Genomic DNA, 19,655 nt, shown 5'->3' with positions numbered 1-19,655 from the left:
GATAACGAGGTAGAGATATTTTGAACGTAACGAATTATTTGAGTTATTTTGTTTTTAATTTAATTGTTATAATTCACAAAAAACAAACCCAATCAATCAACACTAATAAACCACTAAGTGTTAAACTTACACGAATGAAACGAAATACAATATCATATAACGGTTGTATCCTTCCGAAAGAAATTGTTGTAAAAATCGGACGATATCCAAAATGGCAAAGTAATGACATAAAAAAATCACTAATTTTTAGTGCATTAATACAAATCGCTATAAAAACCGAGGTAAATGTTTTATTCTTACCTTTCAAACGGATGAAATTTTGAATATTCCATCAAATAAAAATCAAACGTAATAACAGGCCTGTAATAAGGGTCACAGAGTATATTTTTTTACAAAAAAAGATGTTTTCTTAACAAAAACATATAAAGATATCTTAAAAACAAAAACCATGTCGTCGCATTTCCATTTCTAAATGCCATTCGCAAACCCATCAATTGGTCCCCATTTACAATCTAGTCGGACACTCGTTTCTACGGTTTTTAGATTCCGTCCGCGCAACCGTCTTTTCTGGTATCAGAGTAAGTGTGAAGTCTACCGTTCTGATCTCGCGTTATGGTCTCCACTACGGAACCGTGAATTTTCAACGGTTCGAGCTGGTGGCCAATGGTCTCGAGCATACGAAAATATATCTGCAAATGAATGTCAATATTATCAGACATACGCGAGATAATTGAATGCGCGGAGATAATACGCAACATGCGTAGCAGTATACGCATAAAAAAGCTGCCCCCAAAAATTACTTATTACCGTTTGAAAAAAATCGTCTTCGTAGGTTATAACGTTCGGCAGCCACTGGTGATGCAGTCGAGTGGCGTCGATGCTTTCTTTCAGACTTTTACCGAGCCAGAACAGTTCTGCCAACACCTGATTGAAAAGGGAAATTCGAAAATGAAAATGATATATTCATTGATTTCAGAGTCGTAATGGATCCGTTGAATTACGCCCTAAATCAAAAGTAAAATCCGAACGATGAACCGAGTCTTTTTCTAAATACATACTCGTATCGACTGCCCAAGCGCCATATACGCATATCACGCCATTCAATTCAATATGGAGCAAAATGTTTTCTGTTGTAAGGAATCTAATCCAACAGAATTGTTGCGGGTGACTGGGCATGTATTTATACATGTCACTTGGCTTTTTGTTCTTTGCTGATATGATCTAATAAAGGACCATGGGTCCAGTAGGATCAACTGAGTACATTTTAGTTTTGAGCGCGATTTGTTCTTGGATTTGCAATAACGTGAGCTGATAAAGATGAAATCATGGTGCACTTTGTAGCAAGCATGTTCAACTTTGATGATATACATGATGGTAATGGGTTTTCCCTTTGAGTCACAAGTACATGGTAGAGAACATTTCTTGATAATGTCACTGTGAAAGCCCTTCTAGAGGTATTTACAAGCGATGCCCTTGTGAAGGGCTTTCCCTGTAATTTCATGAAACTAGGTCAAGCATCGATTAGTAGAATGGGGGAAAATTCATTGAAATTTTGCATATTCTCTCCCAGCACATCCAAATAGCTCAGAGCTGATGGACGAAACTTGCCATATCAATCCCACCACCTATTTCCCTCCTAATGACAAAATATCAGCTGTTTATATCCAGTGGTTACAATTTGTGCCATCAAAAGCTAACAGAAAGTTACTCTCAGAACCATTCTATAAGGATCAACACAATTGATCCTAAAAAAACAAACTAATGATGTAGCATTACTCACGTATGAAACGGTTGATGGTATCTTGCTTCCACCGGAGGCCCCGATGACTGTTGTGACGTCACCATTCGAATCCGTTACTATGATAGGCGATGATGACGACATCGGCCGTTTGCCCGGTTGTACGTTGTTAACAGGGGATATTGTCAGGTGGAACATATTCGGCGTATTCCGTATTGAAAAATCATTCATTACGTTATTGAACGGTATATTCGTACGTCTTCCAACCACGCCCGATCCGTAACTACGAAAGACAAAAATAACAAGCGGTCACATTTTTACATTTTCCTTCCCGACAGGGATTCGAAACTGATTGCATCGAGACTCACTACGGTACGAAACCCTGTCACACTAGCCCGGGTGCGCCGTTAGATGATTTCATTATTAGCCAATCATAAATAATGTTTTATTTTAAAACCATCTTTTCCATTTGAAGTTTTTTCTGGGAAATTTGTCTAAGCTCATCAACGGGCAATATGATCAGCGGCAAACATGCGCACTGGGTCAAGTTTGGTGGCGTTTCGTGCCGTGGCTGAGTCCAGCGAGACCATCAGGTTCAAATTCCTGTCGAGGGAGGATGAAGTTTTTCACTGCAGCGTTCTGTCCTGACTGAAATATTTCGTATAATTCTTACTAGTAATTGATCGTTGTGGTAGCGGATATAGCGTCACCGTTTGGGGCAACTATCGATATATGCGAAGTACCGTATTTTCCTTGTTCTCCAATCACGCCGTCGTAATAAGACGGCTCTTGGGTGACGTAATCGCTAATCAACTTGCGAATGTCTCCTGCGTATTGACGAGAAGTCATTTTGGCAACAATCTATAACGTAGAAAAACAATCATAGGATTTTCAATAACAGACGCACAAAATACGATAGGTACTGTTTAAACTAATCTATCACGTAATAAGGGGGTATTTCAAATTTTTACTAGTTCCAATTCTTCCATACACATCTCCACTCATTGATTAGACACATGCCAAAGTTCGAACCATTGATTTTCTAATGCGACGCAAAAATTTTGAGATGCTCCCTAAGTCACTGAATAGTTCGTTTTTTCGTATTTTGTTGACTAAACTATGGGTATCAAGCTATTTCCGAGAAAGCCCATACCAGTGTGTGTGGTGAAATCATCGATATTTGGTATTCAAGTTGAGCTCCGCAGTGACGTTTAGCGGAGGTGATAGTTCAGGGTGATAGTCGTAGTCCGTCGTCAACCTTTACATTGCTACCATTCTACGGTTATCAACGGGTCAAGATGAAACTGGTACCAATGATGCGGACAAAGGCTTCACAATATGTAGAGCCAGTCCCAAACACTGACGGGCAAACAAACAATGACGTCACGTACACGGTGTCTATAGTTATAACTATGAAATGAACGACCCACCAGACGTGGCTAGGAACTGCAGACACGTCAGTAAAAATAAAAACAGGTCTACATTATCACCCCGCAAAGGGGTATCCATTGAAGCTTGGCGCCAGCTATCGAAAAGCTTCGTAGGTGTTTTTACTTCATAATTTTTATATGCACTCACTTGTTTTACGTCAGAGAATGACTGGTCAGCCAGATGTGAACGAGCGGCAAAGGCGAATTTACACGCTTCGATATATCTTTGAAGGAAAACCGACTTTTGTTGACTTGTCGTCGTTGACTCGACGGTGAAATTATATCCTGAAAAATGTTCGTCATCATGATTTGGTATGTGATTGCCACTGCTTCAGGTATAGTACCCTGCGCACTGGAAACGGAATTCGGGATTTTTTGGATCCATAGAACTCTTAGCGAGTATATTTCCTCAACATCTTTTGACGCCGTAGAAACCATACAATGATGTTTATACGTTGATATCTTTGGTATGAATTATAAGGATACTGTTTAGGTCGATATGCGCAACATCATCACTATTTACGTTTCGAAAATAACAATAACGAGTTCATCGATATTTTTACTTTGTTTCTATCTTAATCAAATCCAGAGATATGAACGAAATAAAAATATTAAACGGGGAAAAAATAGGGACGAAAAATTCAACAATGCGGACCCGGCGGGTACCCAAAAAATGGCGCCTGGAAACTGTAAAAAGGCTTATTGTGAATTATTGGCATCTGTTTTGCAATTGAATATATTTCATAACTCTAATATCATTTTTGATAAAAAAATCTTAATAATTATTTTTGAGAGGGTGTGCACTACGTCATCAGTATATCGGGGCTAGTCAGGGCCAACTTCGGTTATCGGACTTAGTCGACTATAGTCAAACTAAGTGAAACCGAATGTCAGTAAGTCGGAACTATATTCTGGAAATATTTCGGAAATAAAGTGCATTCGGTTATTAGTTCCTACCACTAGTCGACAAGCTACGAAAAACCGAATTTGGCCCTGGTTGCCGGTCAATTCAATGTAATTAATTATCGATGTACTCAAATCCAAAATAACTGTATTGATCCCTAATATCATATATAATTTGTATTATACGATTTGTTTTCGACAATAGTAAGCAATATAATGTGCTTTTTTCCGAGGCTTCAATTAACTTTCAAGTTAGTTTTCTTGTTTACAGTTGTTTTTAAAAAACCACTTTCGAAACCACTGCGCTACCTAGCCCAGTCTACAGGTTTGATAATTTCAAAAGTTAGGCTGGGTATATGGGGCGTAAACCACTTCACTGCGTAGCTAACATGCTGGCCTGAGCAGCCATAAGCAGATTTCCCGTATTTGCGCGCTTATACATGAACTTAACGTTTGAATTTCATGTTTTAAAACTAAAGGATGTAGAAGACTTTGGAATAGTGGTCGGAATCGCGATGCAACCCATGTACACCCGGCTTTATACTCACCATTCAAAATATTAAGTATAAACGCGGTCACTGCCCCACTGGATGGAGGAGGCTGAATGTGGATACGGCGATTTTCAGATAGCTGCATCATGATCGGTTTCCTCCATTTTGCTCGATAGTTCTTCAGGTCCTGCGCGGTGATCTGGGATGATGCTGTAAATGCATAACATTTATATACACATGGACGTAACGTAATTCACAGCTGCATCAGGTATCTATGGTGGCTGATTCGGCCCATACTAAAAAAATTTTCTGTACGGCTAAAGCAACGATGAAAAAAATTTACCACATTGGCCCGTTTTTTGGTTTTCTCGCGCGAGAATTCAAAAAGTTTGGTTTTCTCACGCGAGAATTCAAAACTTTTGGTTTTCTCGCGTGAGAAAACAAAACATTTTGGTTTTCTCGCGCGAGAATTCAAAAAGTTTGGTTTTCTCGCGGGAGAATTCAAAAGTTTTGAATTCTCGCGCGATAAAACAAAAAAATGGGCCATTGTAAAAAATTTTTATCCAGCTTCTAGCCAGTCAGAAAAATTTTTCAAACCAAAATGTTTAGTTTTAGTTTTCTCGCGCGATGAAACCAAAAGTTTTGAATTCTCGCGCGAGCATTCAAAACTTTTTGAATTTTTGCGCGAGAAAACCAAAATTTCTGAATTCTCGCGCGAGAAAACCAAAATGTTTTGAATTTTCTCGCGAGAAAACCAAAAATGGGCCAATGCGAAAATTTTTTTATCGTTGCTGGAGCCGTACAGAAAAATTTTTTAGTATGGCCCGAATCAGCCACCATAGGTATCATCTCAAGTACACTCACTGATTTTGTAAAATATGACTGAAAAATGACATATGACAAAAGATTTTTCAACATAAATGCCGGCGGCCTTGGCGAACTTCGGTTTTTCGTCGTTAGTCAACTTGTGGTCGGAACTAATAACTGAATGCACTTAGTTCGGTTGTAACGTCTTACACAGTGTCGGCTTCCGAGTAGACAGCGACCGCGCTGAATCTCATAGTCGACCATCTCTGGACCAGAGTCCCGACTAACTGACATTCGGTTTCACTTTAGCCGCGATCACTCGGAGACGATTTGGCCCGGATCAGACTCGAGCCAAATTTGGCCCGCGCCTAATTAGAGAGCGCGTTCACACGCGAACCATTTACTCGATAACAATGCTTAAATAAAGCGAAGTGGGTCATTTCCTGAACCAGTTGCAATTCAAACGCAATCATTTGTCTCGTGCTAGAATTCGGCTCGGGCCTGGTCGGACGTTTTTGGGCGGCCAAGTTTGGGCATTTTTGTCATTGTCATTTTGTCATTTTTTGTGCAGTGATAAACTTTAATTCTAACTTTTATGGTAACCGGAAACAAAAATCTGCTTTGATCCGTGGATCAAAAACTAAAACTAAGTGGGCCATCACGTCGAATTTCGCAGAAATAATGAAAACAATGCCTAACTAACTTACGTACACTGTTCGTAAAGGTCTTCAAGAATTTTCTTCGACAACGAACCAGTGTAGAATGTAGCTGCCCCTTGCTCGGCAATTTCTTTCAGCGTTTTACAGTAGGTTGGCCTTTTAATTATTTCACCGGCTTTATAAAGATCACCGGTCTTGGGGTCGATAAATATAGACCTGAAAATAGCGGACACATTTACAATATCATCTGGTAATTTACCTAAGGCTGTTTTCGAAGTTGACGAAATTTGCAGTAAAATGCAAATTAAGTGTTATATAGACAGATGCCGAATATGCAAGCATCTAAGTGCATTTCATTTGAATGCAATCAAACATTTTGAGGGCCCATCAAATCTGGTTTTTGAGAAAAACATTTGGAGAAGAGTGGGTCATAATTGATATTACAACTGGAACATGGAACTCGCATTCAAGATCCAAGCTGAAACAAACTTACCGAGAGATTGGATCGAGAGTGTCATACACGCGTAGGAGTAGAAGTGCCATGTAGTTAGCTGGAGTCAAGGCATACCCAGACTCGCACAATTTGATTGACGGTTCGAACAGCTCCACCCATGTCAAACGGCCGAATGCTTGGTGCGCCTTCCAGTAGCCAGCAACCTCACCGGGTACAGCAATTGATAGACCACCTATACCGGCAAAAACTTAAACAACTTAGAAAGCAGAAACGCTCATTTTCTCAATTTATCAACTCCGTATTCGGTCATCTCAGCTCGGTGAAATATTCGCAGTCCAAACGCCACAGCGTACACCACAGAGATTTCTATTTTAGGGTCACAGAGAAACATACCGGACCATGATGAATTCGCATGCTCAACGTAGAAGTCCTGCGAGGGGGCGTTAGGCGCTACAGAAAATGCATCGAGAGCATAGGACCTTTTCTCACTTCTGAAACGACAATAATTCTAGGCTAATTTATAGAATGAATTACTAAGTGATGCTGTTGATAATGAAATTTATGCATACATGTATTGCAGTCATTGCATTCTGAATATGTGTACACGAATGTAGGGCTTGGTTCCGGCTTTTTCTAATAGTTATGTACATTAGTTAAGAAGCTTTGAAAATCTTTGCTAGATATAAACGATTTATTATTTAACGAAGAAAAGGGAACGAACGTGCATTTCATTGTTTGTAAATTTTCGGACACAATGACACATTACTAAACCGATGCACAGCTGGGGTTTAGTACTTGTGATTAGCTTACGTATCTACAACGAAAGAAAAAGCTACTGATCTTCCCTACCATCACCCTTATATTTGATTACTTTTTGTAGTAAGTCATGAAGAATCCTCCACCGATACCACTGGATTGAGAATTTATCGTACCCAGACAAACGGCTGTAGCGATAAAAGCATCTACTGCGGATCCGTTCTTGCGTAGAATATCTCTGCAAAAAAGTGGTTACATAGCACTGATAAATACAAGTATACTTGTGTCTATTCTATAAACATGCTTATATGATATATATGAAATAATTTTTGAGTTTTTCGGAGAGGATTTATTAGAAATGAAACTCACGTGCCAACGATAGAACACTGCGGAACATTGCTGACTACAGCCGCCGAATCGAAAGTGCTTTCTTTACCCTTACAATTCTTCATATCATCTCGCAGGGTCTTTCGGTATTCAGCTGTCATATAATCTCTAATATACGCTACTGCGGGATTGGGAGTGGGAATATCGTTTGTAAGGCTCACGTCATTCTCTCCGTTTAGCTGTCGTTTCGCTGACGCCAAAACTGGTGAGAATATGTGAGCTGCCAAAAAACCTGTCAATAGGAAGGTTTTCATTTTCTGTCTGGAAAAGAAAGTGGATAACCGCCGTTAGGAAGTTTGGTTTTATTGCTATTTGAAGAGCGGTGACTCATAGATAAACCAGTGAATATTGGGTAATCTCTCAAAATCCATCAATATATAGTATTGTATGTATGTGTAACATATATCACAACTTGACAGTTCATGCACTATTCCATTATTACGGAAGCGTCCTGGGGACATATCTATTAAGACAAATTTTTGAGGTTAAACTAGTTTTCCTAGTTGAAAGCGATTTTCGGGGTTTATTCCGAGTTACTGACTCGGAATAACTCGGAATTAATCCCGAAAATTTAATTCTTAATATATATGTCACCAGGACGCTTCTGTACCATATATCATAGTAAGTAATAGTTTAATTTTCATTGTGTTGCACAACTTTCTAACCTTGTCAGGGGTGCGGTTAGTGTTTGGTAAAAGGTACAATGTTGGCCCATTGTACCATGATGATTCACAAAATCGGTTTAACATTCGACTAATATTTTTCATTACATTGAAACCACTTCATTGCTTTACCGATTATTCCAAGTAACTATATTTCAGCGCCAGCTTTATTCATTTCAAAGAATTTTTTATCGTTATCAGATATCAGTAAATATTTTACCGATTGAATTCATATCAACAACAAAGAGGTTTTTTATTGCGGTTCAAACTTCGCAACGATCACGTCGGATTGATGTCTAATTGAGGATCACAAAATCAAGGTTTCGGGGTTTCCTGTCCACGGAGGAAATCCACGAAGAATGAAACAAGGCAAGCTTTAGCCTGACCTCTTTGTCCCGATATGTGGTACATTGAGGCGGACATTTTGCCGCGAACGAACACTTTTCTTAAAAACTTGGAAATTGGAATTACGTAGTCCTGACATAATATCTTCGATTAAAAGAATACGTAACTTTTAGGAAAGCGCCCCCCAAAATAGCAATTTTGTGTCGCTTGTCGTAACTATTTCATGATTTAAAACTTTCACTAAAGATAGAAATCTATTCGAGGAGTTTGTTGATATTGCAATAATAAAAGTATCCTCATAGTAACGCGTGCGGCCACCGGTTGAAATAAGCGCAAAGCGCGCGCGAGTGGTTGAGCGTCACATTATTTGCATGCACGGGCAAAGCTATTTGTCACGGCAATTTTCAAAGTTTAAAGGATTTTTTTTCCGATAACAGCCACAGTTTGATTGTTTCCATGTTTAATTGAGGGTACTTGATGCATCCCTACGGTATGTTTTCGCCTGGGAGGTCCCGGGATTTCCCATATCTATTATATTGCTGTATTGTCTGCACAACGGGGAGTGAGAATTACGTATACTGGCCTTGCGTCATCATAAGTTATATACCTACGGAAGCGTCATGGGGAGATGACATGTACGAGACAGGAAATATATTTGGAATTAATGAACTTGTTGATTTAAAGGGCCTTTCAAGTATAAAGGGCCTTTGGATACTTTAAAGATACACCCTGTGTCGATGGTTACCTCGGTGTTTCCCAAATCCAAATAATGTATCTAAACATATTAAATTTCAATTCAAAATTAGAGACTACTATAGCATCTTTTGAATTACCTGATAATTTCTTTAGAAATTTCCAATAGTTTATATAACTTTAGTTTTAAATTGCACGCAATTATTAACAGCATAAACTATTACCGTATGCCCGCTTGTGTCCAGGAATAAAACTTCGAGAGCTCTTGTCCGGTCTGTGGCTCGCGAATGAATGAGGTGTGCGTGTACGTCTAAACACAAGAATTTATGGTTATAATTTCGGCTGGTCAAAGTTTCTGCACCAAATGCGTTCAATTGTCTGATTTGCGGGACATTTCAAACACTGAAGAGCGTTGCGTTTAGCGATCGTATAGATGCAATATAGATGGAGTGTTAATTAGCGACTCAGCGTAGAAACGAACGAGGTTTCTTGATGCCGAAAAAAACACTATTTCAAGTAACATTCGTGTGGTCTCAACCAATCAATCAACCATATCGCGGATGATATCATGTCCACAGGCAAATATCTAAAAGGTAAATCAAAAACAAATGCGACTGTTCTGCACGTGGGTTATTTCACATTAATTATTTGTTATGGAGTCTTAATACCGACGGTCAGGAGATGCGAACCCCATGCTGCACTGCACCCATATGACGTTTATGGCTTTTTACTTTTGTTTTTGTTTTAATTCGATTAATCTTGCGAACCAAACATTTTCTTCGGACATTGAAGGTGCGCTAATAAGCAATACTTTTGTATACTTGAGTAATACCCGTGGAAACCACTGGTCATTTTCTTAGGCCAAAACTTCAAACTTTTTGATTCATTCAAAAATACCATTTAGAAATTATCATTTTAAGAATTATGTGGTATATGCCCATGCCCGTGGAGATCAAATGAACTTTGATAACCTGCAGTCGTATAGACCGGGAACTATAGCAACCCGAGACTCAAACTTCTGATCTACTAGGTGCAAGTCTTGTGCTCTTACTAACTGGACCATTGCGACTGCATGGATGGAGTATTGTACCGTAAAATTGTAGTTTTGATACAGTGATGGTCTATAAGTAATAGGGATAATGGGCTTTCAAGCCAAAGGTCGAACGGTCGAGCTCGTAAAAAATGAAAAAACATAAAAATAATAACAATTTCTACTTGAATTACTCGCAAAACTCATAAAAATGAAAAATAAATTCTCACACGCTCGAATTTATTTTTCATTTTATGAGTTTCACTCCTAATTCAAGTAGAAATTGTTATTATTTTTATGTTTTTTCATTTTTACTCACCCGCCCGTTCAACCTTTAGCTTGAAAGCCCATTATCCCTATTACTCTTAAAATATTCATATATATATGAATAACATTTAAATCATTGAACTTCTAAAATCAATTTTAATAAAAAATTTAGTATTAAAATGGAAGCAAATAAGTACTACTGTCCAACATGTAAGATAAATATAGATAAGTCTCAAAAAGCAAGACACAATAAAACTAAAACACATTTAGAGAATAAATTGAAATTAGAATATTTACAGTTATATTCAGAACAGTTAACAAAAGGAAAGAAATTTATTGAATTATGGAACACTGATCCAAATAATGAACAATACGTTGAGGAATTTGATATCAAGGAATCGAAACAACTTATCAAAAGCAGCGAGGAATGAAAAAGGATGACGTTGGTCGAAGAAATGGAAGAGGATTCTAAAATGTTAATCAATTTTAATAAAAATATGTATAATAAATGGAGCCGGAACAATCACAAGCTATAAATATAAACAATAAGAAATGTTCTAAATGTAAAATAAATAAACAACTCTCGGAATATTATAATTATAAAACTCAGAAAGATGGTAAGCAAAGTTATTGTAAAACTTGTAGTAAACTAAGTGACAAACAAAATTATAGAAATAATACCGAAACACGCAAAGATGAAAATAAGCAATGGAAAGAAAATCATTTAGAACATATTAAAGTGTATAATAGAAATTATCATAAAGAAAGATATCAAACAGATTTTAATTTTAAAATGAAACAATGTTTGAGATCTAAAGTATCAAAATTATTCAACAAAGAAACGCGTTCAAAAACACTATCTAATTTATTGGGTTGTTCAGATGAATTCTTAAAATCATGGATAATATATCAATTCGATGATAAAATGAATATAGATAATTATGGTGAATACTTTCATATTGATCATGTGTTACCAATATCTAAATTTAACATGAATGATGAATACAATAAAAAACTTATTTGGAATTGGAAGAATCTAAGACCTTTAGAAAAGAAGGAAAACATTATTAAATCCAATAAACTAGATTTACAGTTATATTTAGATCAACTGGATAAAGCAAAGACATTTGTTGAATTATGGAATAGTATTTCACAGAATCAACCGCATTCTGAGGTTTTGATCAGTGGTAAGAAAGCTGGCAATTCTATTTGAGCTTTGTATGTATATAATACATAGCTTTTGCTTACTACTAAAACATATGTTGCCAAATATATCTTGTTTTCAATTCTAAAGAATTAATTAACTTCATCATAAAGAACATCTGTGCAGAAATAATTAGTTTGGTTGAACGTGCGCCACGTCGGCAGTTAGAAATCAACTTTCACATACATAGTACGTATTGGATATTCTCTCTCAAAACACAGTTTACAGTTCTAAATCTAAATGTAAGTACCGTTTTTTGTAGTTATTATGAAGTAGGGAAACCTTTAAACATATTTAAGTACAGTAATTCATTTTCACGATATCTTTTAGATTAAAATGGAACACAAAGATCAACCAGAAATTCTAAGCCAACCAACGGATGAGGAACGATTGCTACTGGATAGTGAAACACAGGAATCAATAGAAATGGAGGATGAAACTCTCGTAATTGACGAACAAACTTCACAAAATTATAAGAACATTTGGACTATCATCAAGAAATGGTGAAAATTCTGAGTGATGTAATACATAATAAACAATTACCGCGCGAACTACAATTACCAAAATTACCAGCAACGCGACTTAAATTGCTGTTGGGACTCAAATAATCGAAAACTAAGAAAATGAGTGGAGATATCAATGCCGGTTTTGAAAGAAAACTGAGAAGAGTAGGTAGATTAATAAAATATGAAAAATTCAAAATATTAGGATTAGCATTTAGTGAAGTAGTCAGATATTTACCAGAAATTGAAGAAATGATTGGAAACAATCCAGTAATTAAAGAATTCTGGACAAAATTATAAATTATAACACTGAAGGTCTTTGTAATATAGATATCAAAAATGTAATCTCGATTGTATATATCTGTTTTAATATTGTATTGTTTACTGTTAACTAAATATTGCGCAATAACCGGTCCTATTGAACCGCATTTCTATTGTTCTCCATTGTTCTATTATTGATCGTTGTTAATGGCGGCGGTTGTTCTGTATTGTATTGTTTACTGTTAACTGTGTATTGCGCAATAACCGGTCCTATTGGACCGCATTTCTATTGTTCTCCATTGTTCTATTATTGATCGTTGTTGACTGAAACAGCTGCTCAATATTGATTGGTTACATTTCTATGTTTGAATGTTGTAGTTTACAGAATAAGAATATAACTGTGTATTGCGCAATAACCGGTCCGATTGAACCGCATTTCTATTGTTCTCCATTGTTCTACTATTGATCGCTAAAATTTGTATAATAAATATATGTGTTTATGAAATAAGATTTCCACCAGTCGTTTCTTTGAATTTATTTTCAGTTTGAGGATTTATTATCGAGGATCCGAAATGACTTATCTGGACAGTTATAATTACTGCTCCTAATAGATAGACAATAGTAGTGAGATAATCTAAATCCTAATTTAAATAAAATATAATAAAAAAACAATAACTTCAACTAGCTAGTGAATTCTATTATATTTTTCAATATTTTCTTTTGGTAATTCTAATTGACATTAGATTGAATAGATTTTGAATAGATTTGAATAGAAATTCTTTAACTTTAACTAACCTAGTCAATTTAGTATTAACCTAAAGAGATACTAGTATCATTTGAAGAATACTTATAATATTTTTTTTGCTTTTTTCCTCTAATATAAATGTCAAAGAAATTGAGTAAGAATAATATTGATATTGAAAAGACATTAGATGATTTAGGTATTAGTGATAATAAAGATACAGTTGTTTCTAATTCTATAGATTATGAATACTATTTATATTGTAAGCACCATATAGAACTATTGATTGCCGGTGGAAAAACTAAAGAGTTTTTAACTAAGACTATTACTTTTCAAGAATTAGATGCTATGAAACCCGATAAAGTAATAAAATATTTTAAGATTTATGAAGAAGCTCGATTAGCTAGAATAAATGATTCTATTTCAGATGGTATTGTCAAATGTTATTCAAAATTATGTAACCAGTTAATACCAATTGATGATGAAAATAAATTATATAATGATTTGAAAAATGACTATTTAGTTATGACTGAATTACAAAAATGGGTCGGTTATGCTTCATTTCAATTAGGATCGGTTATGACATTAATTTCTACTGGTGTCATTACATTTTCGAACATCAAACCTATGGAATATAAATCAGGTAAGAACGAAACAGATGTACTACAACCAAACAGTGAAACAGAAAATGAATCAGAACAAAATTAACTAAAATAAATGAGTGATGGAGTTAAGAAAAAGGCTAGATCCGAGAAACAAATTAAATGGGCAAGAGAATTAGGTAAAAGATCATCAGAATTAAAAAAAGCTAAGAAAAAGAAATTAACTGATATAAATGAATCACAGACTTTATCTGATGGTGCCGTACAGCACCCACACGGTGGTATTGATTCAAATGATAATCCATCTAATTCTTCTAATGCTGGAAGTAATTATAAATTATATATTACAATTGGATTAGTAACAGTTATTATATTATCCGGTGTAATATATAAATCAAAATTCAAATCTTACGATAAAGATGATTCCAATGACAATCGGAAACTTAGTTATCCGTGTACAGACAGTAAACCTATCATACCAGAAAATAAGTCAAATGATAAAGTCATTGAAAATAAACCAAGATTATTATTAATGGATTAAAATAAGATGAAAAAAGAACAATATTTAAGAGCGTTATATTACAACCCAGAAAGTGAAGTATCATATTCTAACGTTTCAGAATTATGGGATAAAATTAAATCTGATAATAGTAATATAAAATAAAGTGAATTAAAATCATGGTTACAAAATCAACCAACATATCAAATCCACAAGAAAATGGATAAAAAATATTTAACAAGAAAAGTAATGGTTTCATATATTGACCAACAATGGCAAGCTGATTTAATTGATATGAAAAACTTAGAAGAATATAACAAAGGATATTTTTGGATACTAAATGTTATAGATATATTCAGTAGATACGCATGGAGTATCCCGATTAAAAATAAAACTGGTATAGAAGTTACAAATTCTTTCAAATTAATATTTAAAGAAGCTATCCCAGATAAAATACAATTTGATGAAGGTAAAGAATTTTATAACAAACATTTTAAAAAACTATTAACTGATAACGATGTAGAATATTTTTCAACACATTCAGATAAAAAAGCATCTGTTATAGAAAGATTTAATAAAACATTGAAAACTAGAATGTGGAAATATTTCACCGCTAATGAAACATATAAATATATCGATGTATTAGATGATTTAGTTAAAGGTTATAATAATTCTAAACATAGTTCTATAAATATGAAACCTATACAAGCTAGAAAAGAAGAAAATTCAGAAATAGTTTGGAATAATTTATATGGTGCATTTGTTACACATGATTTCGGAGAACCTAAATTCAAAATAGGACAACATGTTAGAATTTCTAAATATCGAAAAACATTTTATAAAGGTTATACCCCTAATTTTACAGAAGAAATATTTAAAATTAAAAAGATAATATTAACTAAACCATTTGTTTATAAATTGTTTGATTTAAAAGATGAAGAAATATTAGGTTATTTTTATGAACAAGAATTATCATTAGTACCAAATCCAGATGAAATAGAATACAAAATAGAAAAGGTATTGAAAACTAAAACTCTTAAAGGAAAAAAGTATTCTTTGGTGAAATATAAAGGATAAGATGATAAATTTAATGAATGGATTTTATCTAGTAAAATTAAAAGAATAAATGAATAAAGATTTGTTTATATTTGAACCACATAATATGTTAGTTACTGGAGTTACAAATTGTAGTAAAACACACTTCATATTAGATTTATTAGAAACTATTTATCAGAATCATTTTGATAATATAATATTATTCTGCCCAACTTATGAAATGAATGAAACGTATAATAGAGATATAGTTTTTAAAGATAAAAAGTTTATTATATTAAATTCTAAAACAGTAAAAGATAATTTAGATAATTGTATAAAAATTGCATTAGATATTTATAAAGGATCTAATACATTATTTATTATTGATGATTGCGCAAATGTACATGATTCTAAAATTAGAGAAAGTGAGTTATGTTATTTAGCTTTCTCTGGTAGACATTTTGGGATAACAACATGGGTTTTAAATCAGAAATATAATTCAATTGTGAAAGACTTTAGAGAGAATATAAGATTTCTAGTTTTATTCTACAACAAAGATAGAAAATCTATGCAACAATCATTAGAAGAAAATCAAATTATACCTACTGAATTACATGATGAATATATGAATAAATTAAAGAATAATAAAGGTTCCAAATTACTTATGAGATTACAATTTCCATATGAATATAAATTTATAAAATAACTATTTGTATACCTATGTATTAGATATGTATTAGATATGTATTATATACCTCCCCTAATGTCTTTATTATCTTTAGTAGTTTAGTACTTTTAGTACATAAAGAATAAATCTTTATTTTATTAGTAGTGAATAAAATAAAATAGAACTACTAAACTACTAAAGATAATAAAGACATAACAAACACACATAGATTTATCATTACTGAATCAAATATATATAATAAATATGTGAGATAAATAAATCTATGATATTTATTACATCTATATATGTTTTGTTATGTCTTTATTATCTTTAGTACTTTTAGTACTTTTAGTACATAAAGAATAAATCTTTATTTAATTAGTACTTAGAAAAATAAAATATATAAATAATTTTTATAAATGATAAATCTATGATATATATAATAAATATGTGTGATAAATAGATTTAATTATTGAAACAGTAATATATAAAATCCATCAGATGAATAAATATAATTATTGAAACAGTGTTATATATATATTTATGTCTTTATTGTCTTTAGTAGTTTAGTAGTTTTAAAAATAATTTTATTCACTACTAATAAAATAAAGATTTATTCTTTATGTACTAAAAGTACTAAACTACTAAAGACAATAAAGACACAAAGGGTATTATATTCATATTTTAAATTACTTTTCTGATTCTAATTCTGAAAACAATTTGCTCCATGCATCTCTTAATTCTTCTGATCTTCTTTCACCTAATAGTTTAAAATGATAACCATTACCATTCAAACCCTTAACCCAGAATTCATAAGTTAAATAAATATATTGGTTTAATTTGTCTCCACTTATATTTTTATATTTATTTTTTGCTTCATTTCTTATTTTATTTATAACATCCTGTGAAAAATCTTCATAACTGTAGTATTGAATTATTTCATCAAAGTTATCACTTTTATTATCATAATTATCATTAGCAGCAACTTTTTTCAATTCTGTTAAAAAATCTATATTTTTAAATTTTATGAAATAATATATACCCCAATAATTATTTAGATCAATTTTTATAATCATCCGACGAGTTTTTAGATCTGATAATACTTGTTTTGGATTATTTCTTACATAATCGATAAAAATTGATCTATATAATTTCCTATGATCATTATTTTCGATATCAAAAAATACACTTGGTACTCTATAAAGGATATTTAAATCAGCAGCTTTTATTGTATGTTCAAAAGAATTATCATGTTTAATTCTATCTTTAGGTAATACAACAACATTACACTTTTCACATATATTTCTTTCTATATTATCCAAATGTATCTGTGTTAATTTATGCTTTGAAAAATTACTACGACTTATATATTTATCACATTCTTCACAATATTTATCTTCTTTAACATTATCATTATCAATTTCACTATCATTATTCAATTCATTTAAAATCTTATTCTTATTTTTCTTATGCTTGAGTGAATTAAGATGAGTTGCCCAATTCTTATAACTTTTATACTGTTTACATACGTCACAATATTTTTCATTTATCTTTTTTGATTCAATATCATATGTTGTAGAGGGTATATTATAAGATACATATCCTGTTACATCTTCTATTTTATATTCAATATCATTCTTATCTTCTATTTTATATTCAATATCATTCTTATCTTCTATTTTAGGTTCAATATTATCTTCTATTTTATATTCAATATCATTCTTATCTTCTATTTTAGTTTCATTCTTATCTTCTATTTTAGGTTCAATATTATCTTCTATTTTAGTTTCAATATTCTTATCTATTTTACTTATTCTATATTTGAATTGATTAAAGTAATCTCCAAAATACTTACTGTATTCATCATAAGGTAATATATAATATATATCTGATATCATTTCACTTGGAGATTGTATTTCATATATTCCACCTTCCATTTATTATATATATTTTTATTAAAGTTAAAATTTTAATACATAACACTATCTAATTGAGAATTTACAATATTTAATTGCGCGTCAGATATAATATAAATGTGCATTTTAAAATTTTTGATTCCCTTTTTCTTTGTCATGAATAATTGTATTCCATCTTTTGTATTTTGTAGTTTTTTCCCAGAACCATGTAATGAATTATCTTCAGTTGTTCTAAAATCTAACCATAATGCATATTTATTACCGGTATAATAATCAATTTGATTAATGTTACAATCTTCAGATGATTTTATTTTTTCATTCATAAAATGTTTTCTAATTTCTGGCCATTGAAGAATCATTCTCATTCCTTGACAAAATATTTTATTTGCTATTCCTTCGATAGTTATTTCTACTTTTGTTATTTCAGGATTATAATAATTGTCAACATTTATTGCACCATTAGTATACGTTCCAATGGTAAAAAATATTAATATACCTTTAATAGATCTTCTAGGAAAGTTAATATTCTCATTAATTATTTCATCATTTGCATTAATAGTTACAGTTTTAAATTTATCAATATAATCATATAATAATGAAAATCCTTGATTATATTGGGTTTGAATTATACTTGAAATATTTTCATCAGTTACTGTATCATATTCTAAACATATATTCGATAATTTATAACTCATATCTTTAACAACGCTAGATAATACAATTTCATTTACAGGAGCAAATGTTATTTCAAATATAACGTCTTCTTGAATTGCGTATTTATATAAAGGTGCATTATTATTTATCAATTCAAAGTCTAATGGAATTTTATATTTACTTCCATATATACTTTTTATCAATTTATCTACATCATTAGTTAATATTGCGCTATTAGCTTCTGATCTTAATTTATTTTGGTTTTCTGATTGAATACCCTGAAATATCATATTATTTCTATTTTCTTTAGTTAACCATAAATCTTTATAATGCATAAATAAATTATAATCATCTAATGAGAAAACCGTTTCCGGACCAATCTTTATTGTTAACTTTTTAATCAAATATCTTCCAACATTATCAACAACATAATTATTATTATTACCGATTACTTTTATATGAGCTGATAAATAAATACTATTTGGAACATAAAAAGTATTTTGTGTTAATCTAGGAATTCTAACATATAAAGTTTCATCGGGATTAATATTTGAAGGGTTATGAGTAATTATATGATGTGATCTTTCTGCTTTAATAGCATTAGATATTCTATGATTCTTCGAAGGACTTATATAACTCCCACTCATTTATTTAACAAAAAAAAATTAATTATTTATTTTTTGATATCATATTCACTAACCCAAAAATAATAGCACTTACAACTGTAATTAAAAATAAAATAATATGTTCAGCAGCAAAGTTAATAATGTTTCCTGCAGATTTCAATATAAAACCAACAATTGAAGCAATAACTCCTGGTAAAGCTGCAGCAGATTTCTTTGATAGTTCCCATAAATATTTTGCTAATTTCTTTAAACCATCCTTAACTTTATCTTGTATAGAATTATTACCTGGAGGTTTATCCGGTTTATTGGGAGTGGGAGTAGGAG

General features: G+C 32.4%; 1 protein-coding gene across 1 annotated transcript; it reads right to left on the bottom strand.

Annotated features, from left to right (window-relative positions):
• Window positions 1-91: 91 nt before the first annotated feature.
• On the bottom strand, window positions 92-9,602 carry LOC141905648 (scoloptoxin SSD14-like). The gene is made up of 12 exons (XM_074794611.1): window positions 9,550-9,602; window positions 7,608-7,886; window positions 7,354-7,476; window positions 6,876-6,973; window positions 6,522-6,714; window positions 6,081-6,244; window positions 4,620-4,772; window positions 3,317-3,453; window positions 2,412-2,599; window positions 1,781-2,021; window positions 808-924; window positions 92-689 (listed from the first exon to the last, which is right to left on the bottom strand). The coding sequence occupies exons 2-12, from the start codon at window positions 7,877-7,879 to the stop codon at window positions 540-542; spliced, it is 1,836 nt and encodes a 611-aa protein (XP_074650712.1). The 5' UTR covers window positions 7,880-7,886; window positions 9,550-9,602; the 3' UTR covers window positions 92-539.
• Between the last annotated feature and the right edge of the window lie 10,053 nt (window positions 9,603-19,655).

The sequence above is a fragment of the Tubulanus polymorphus genome, chromosome 5, assembly GCF_964204645.1.
Source record: "Tubulanus polymorphus chromosome 5, tnTubPoly1.2, whole genome shotgun sequence".
Lineage (NCBI taxonomy): Eukaryota > Metazoa > Nemertea > Palaeonemertea > Tubulaniformes > Tubulanidae > Tubulanus > Tubulanus polymorphus.
The sequence above is the reverse complement of the archived record's forward strand: the minus strand, read 5'-3'. Positions and strand labels throughout refer to the sequence as shown.

Excerpts from the sequence above, each read along its gene's own strand:
- LOC141905648 (XM_074794611.1), bottom strand. The coding sequence starts at position 7,879 with ATGAAAACCTTCCTATTGACAGGTTTTTTGGCAGCTCACATATTCTCA. Across the intron at positions 2,022-2,411 it reads ACCACAACGATCAATTACTA|TTACGGATCGGGCGTGGTTG; the intron begins GTAAGAATTATA and ends TGTCTTTCGTAG. Across the intron at positions 690-807 it reads AAGACGATTTTTTTCAAACG|ATATATTTTCGTATGCTCGA; the intron begins GTAATAAGTAAT and ends ATTCATTTGCAG.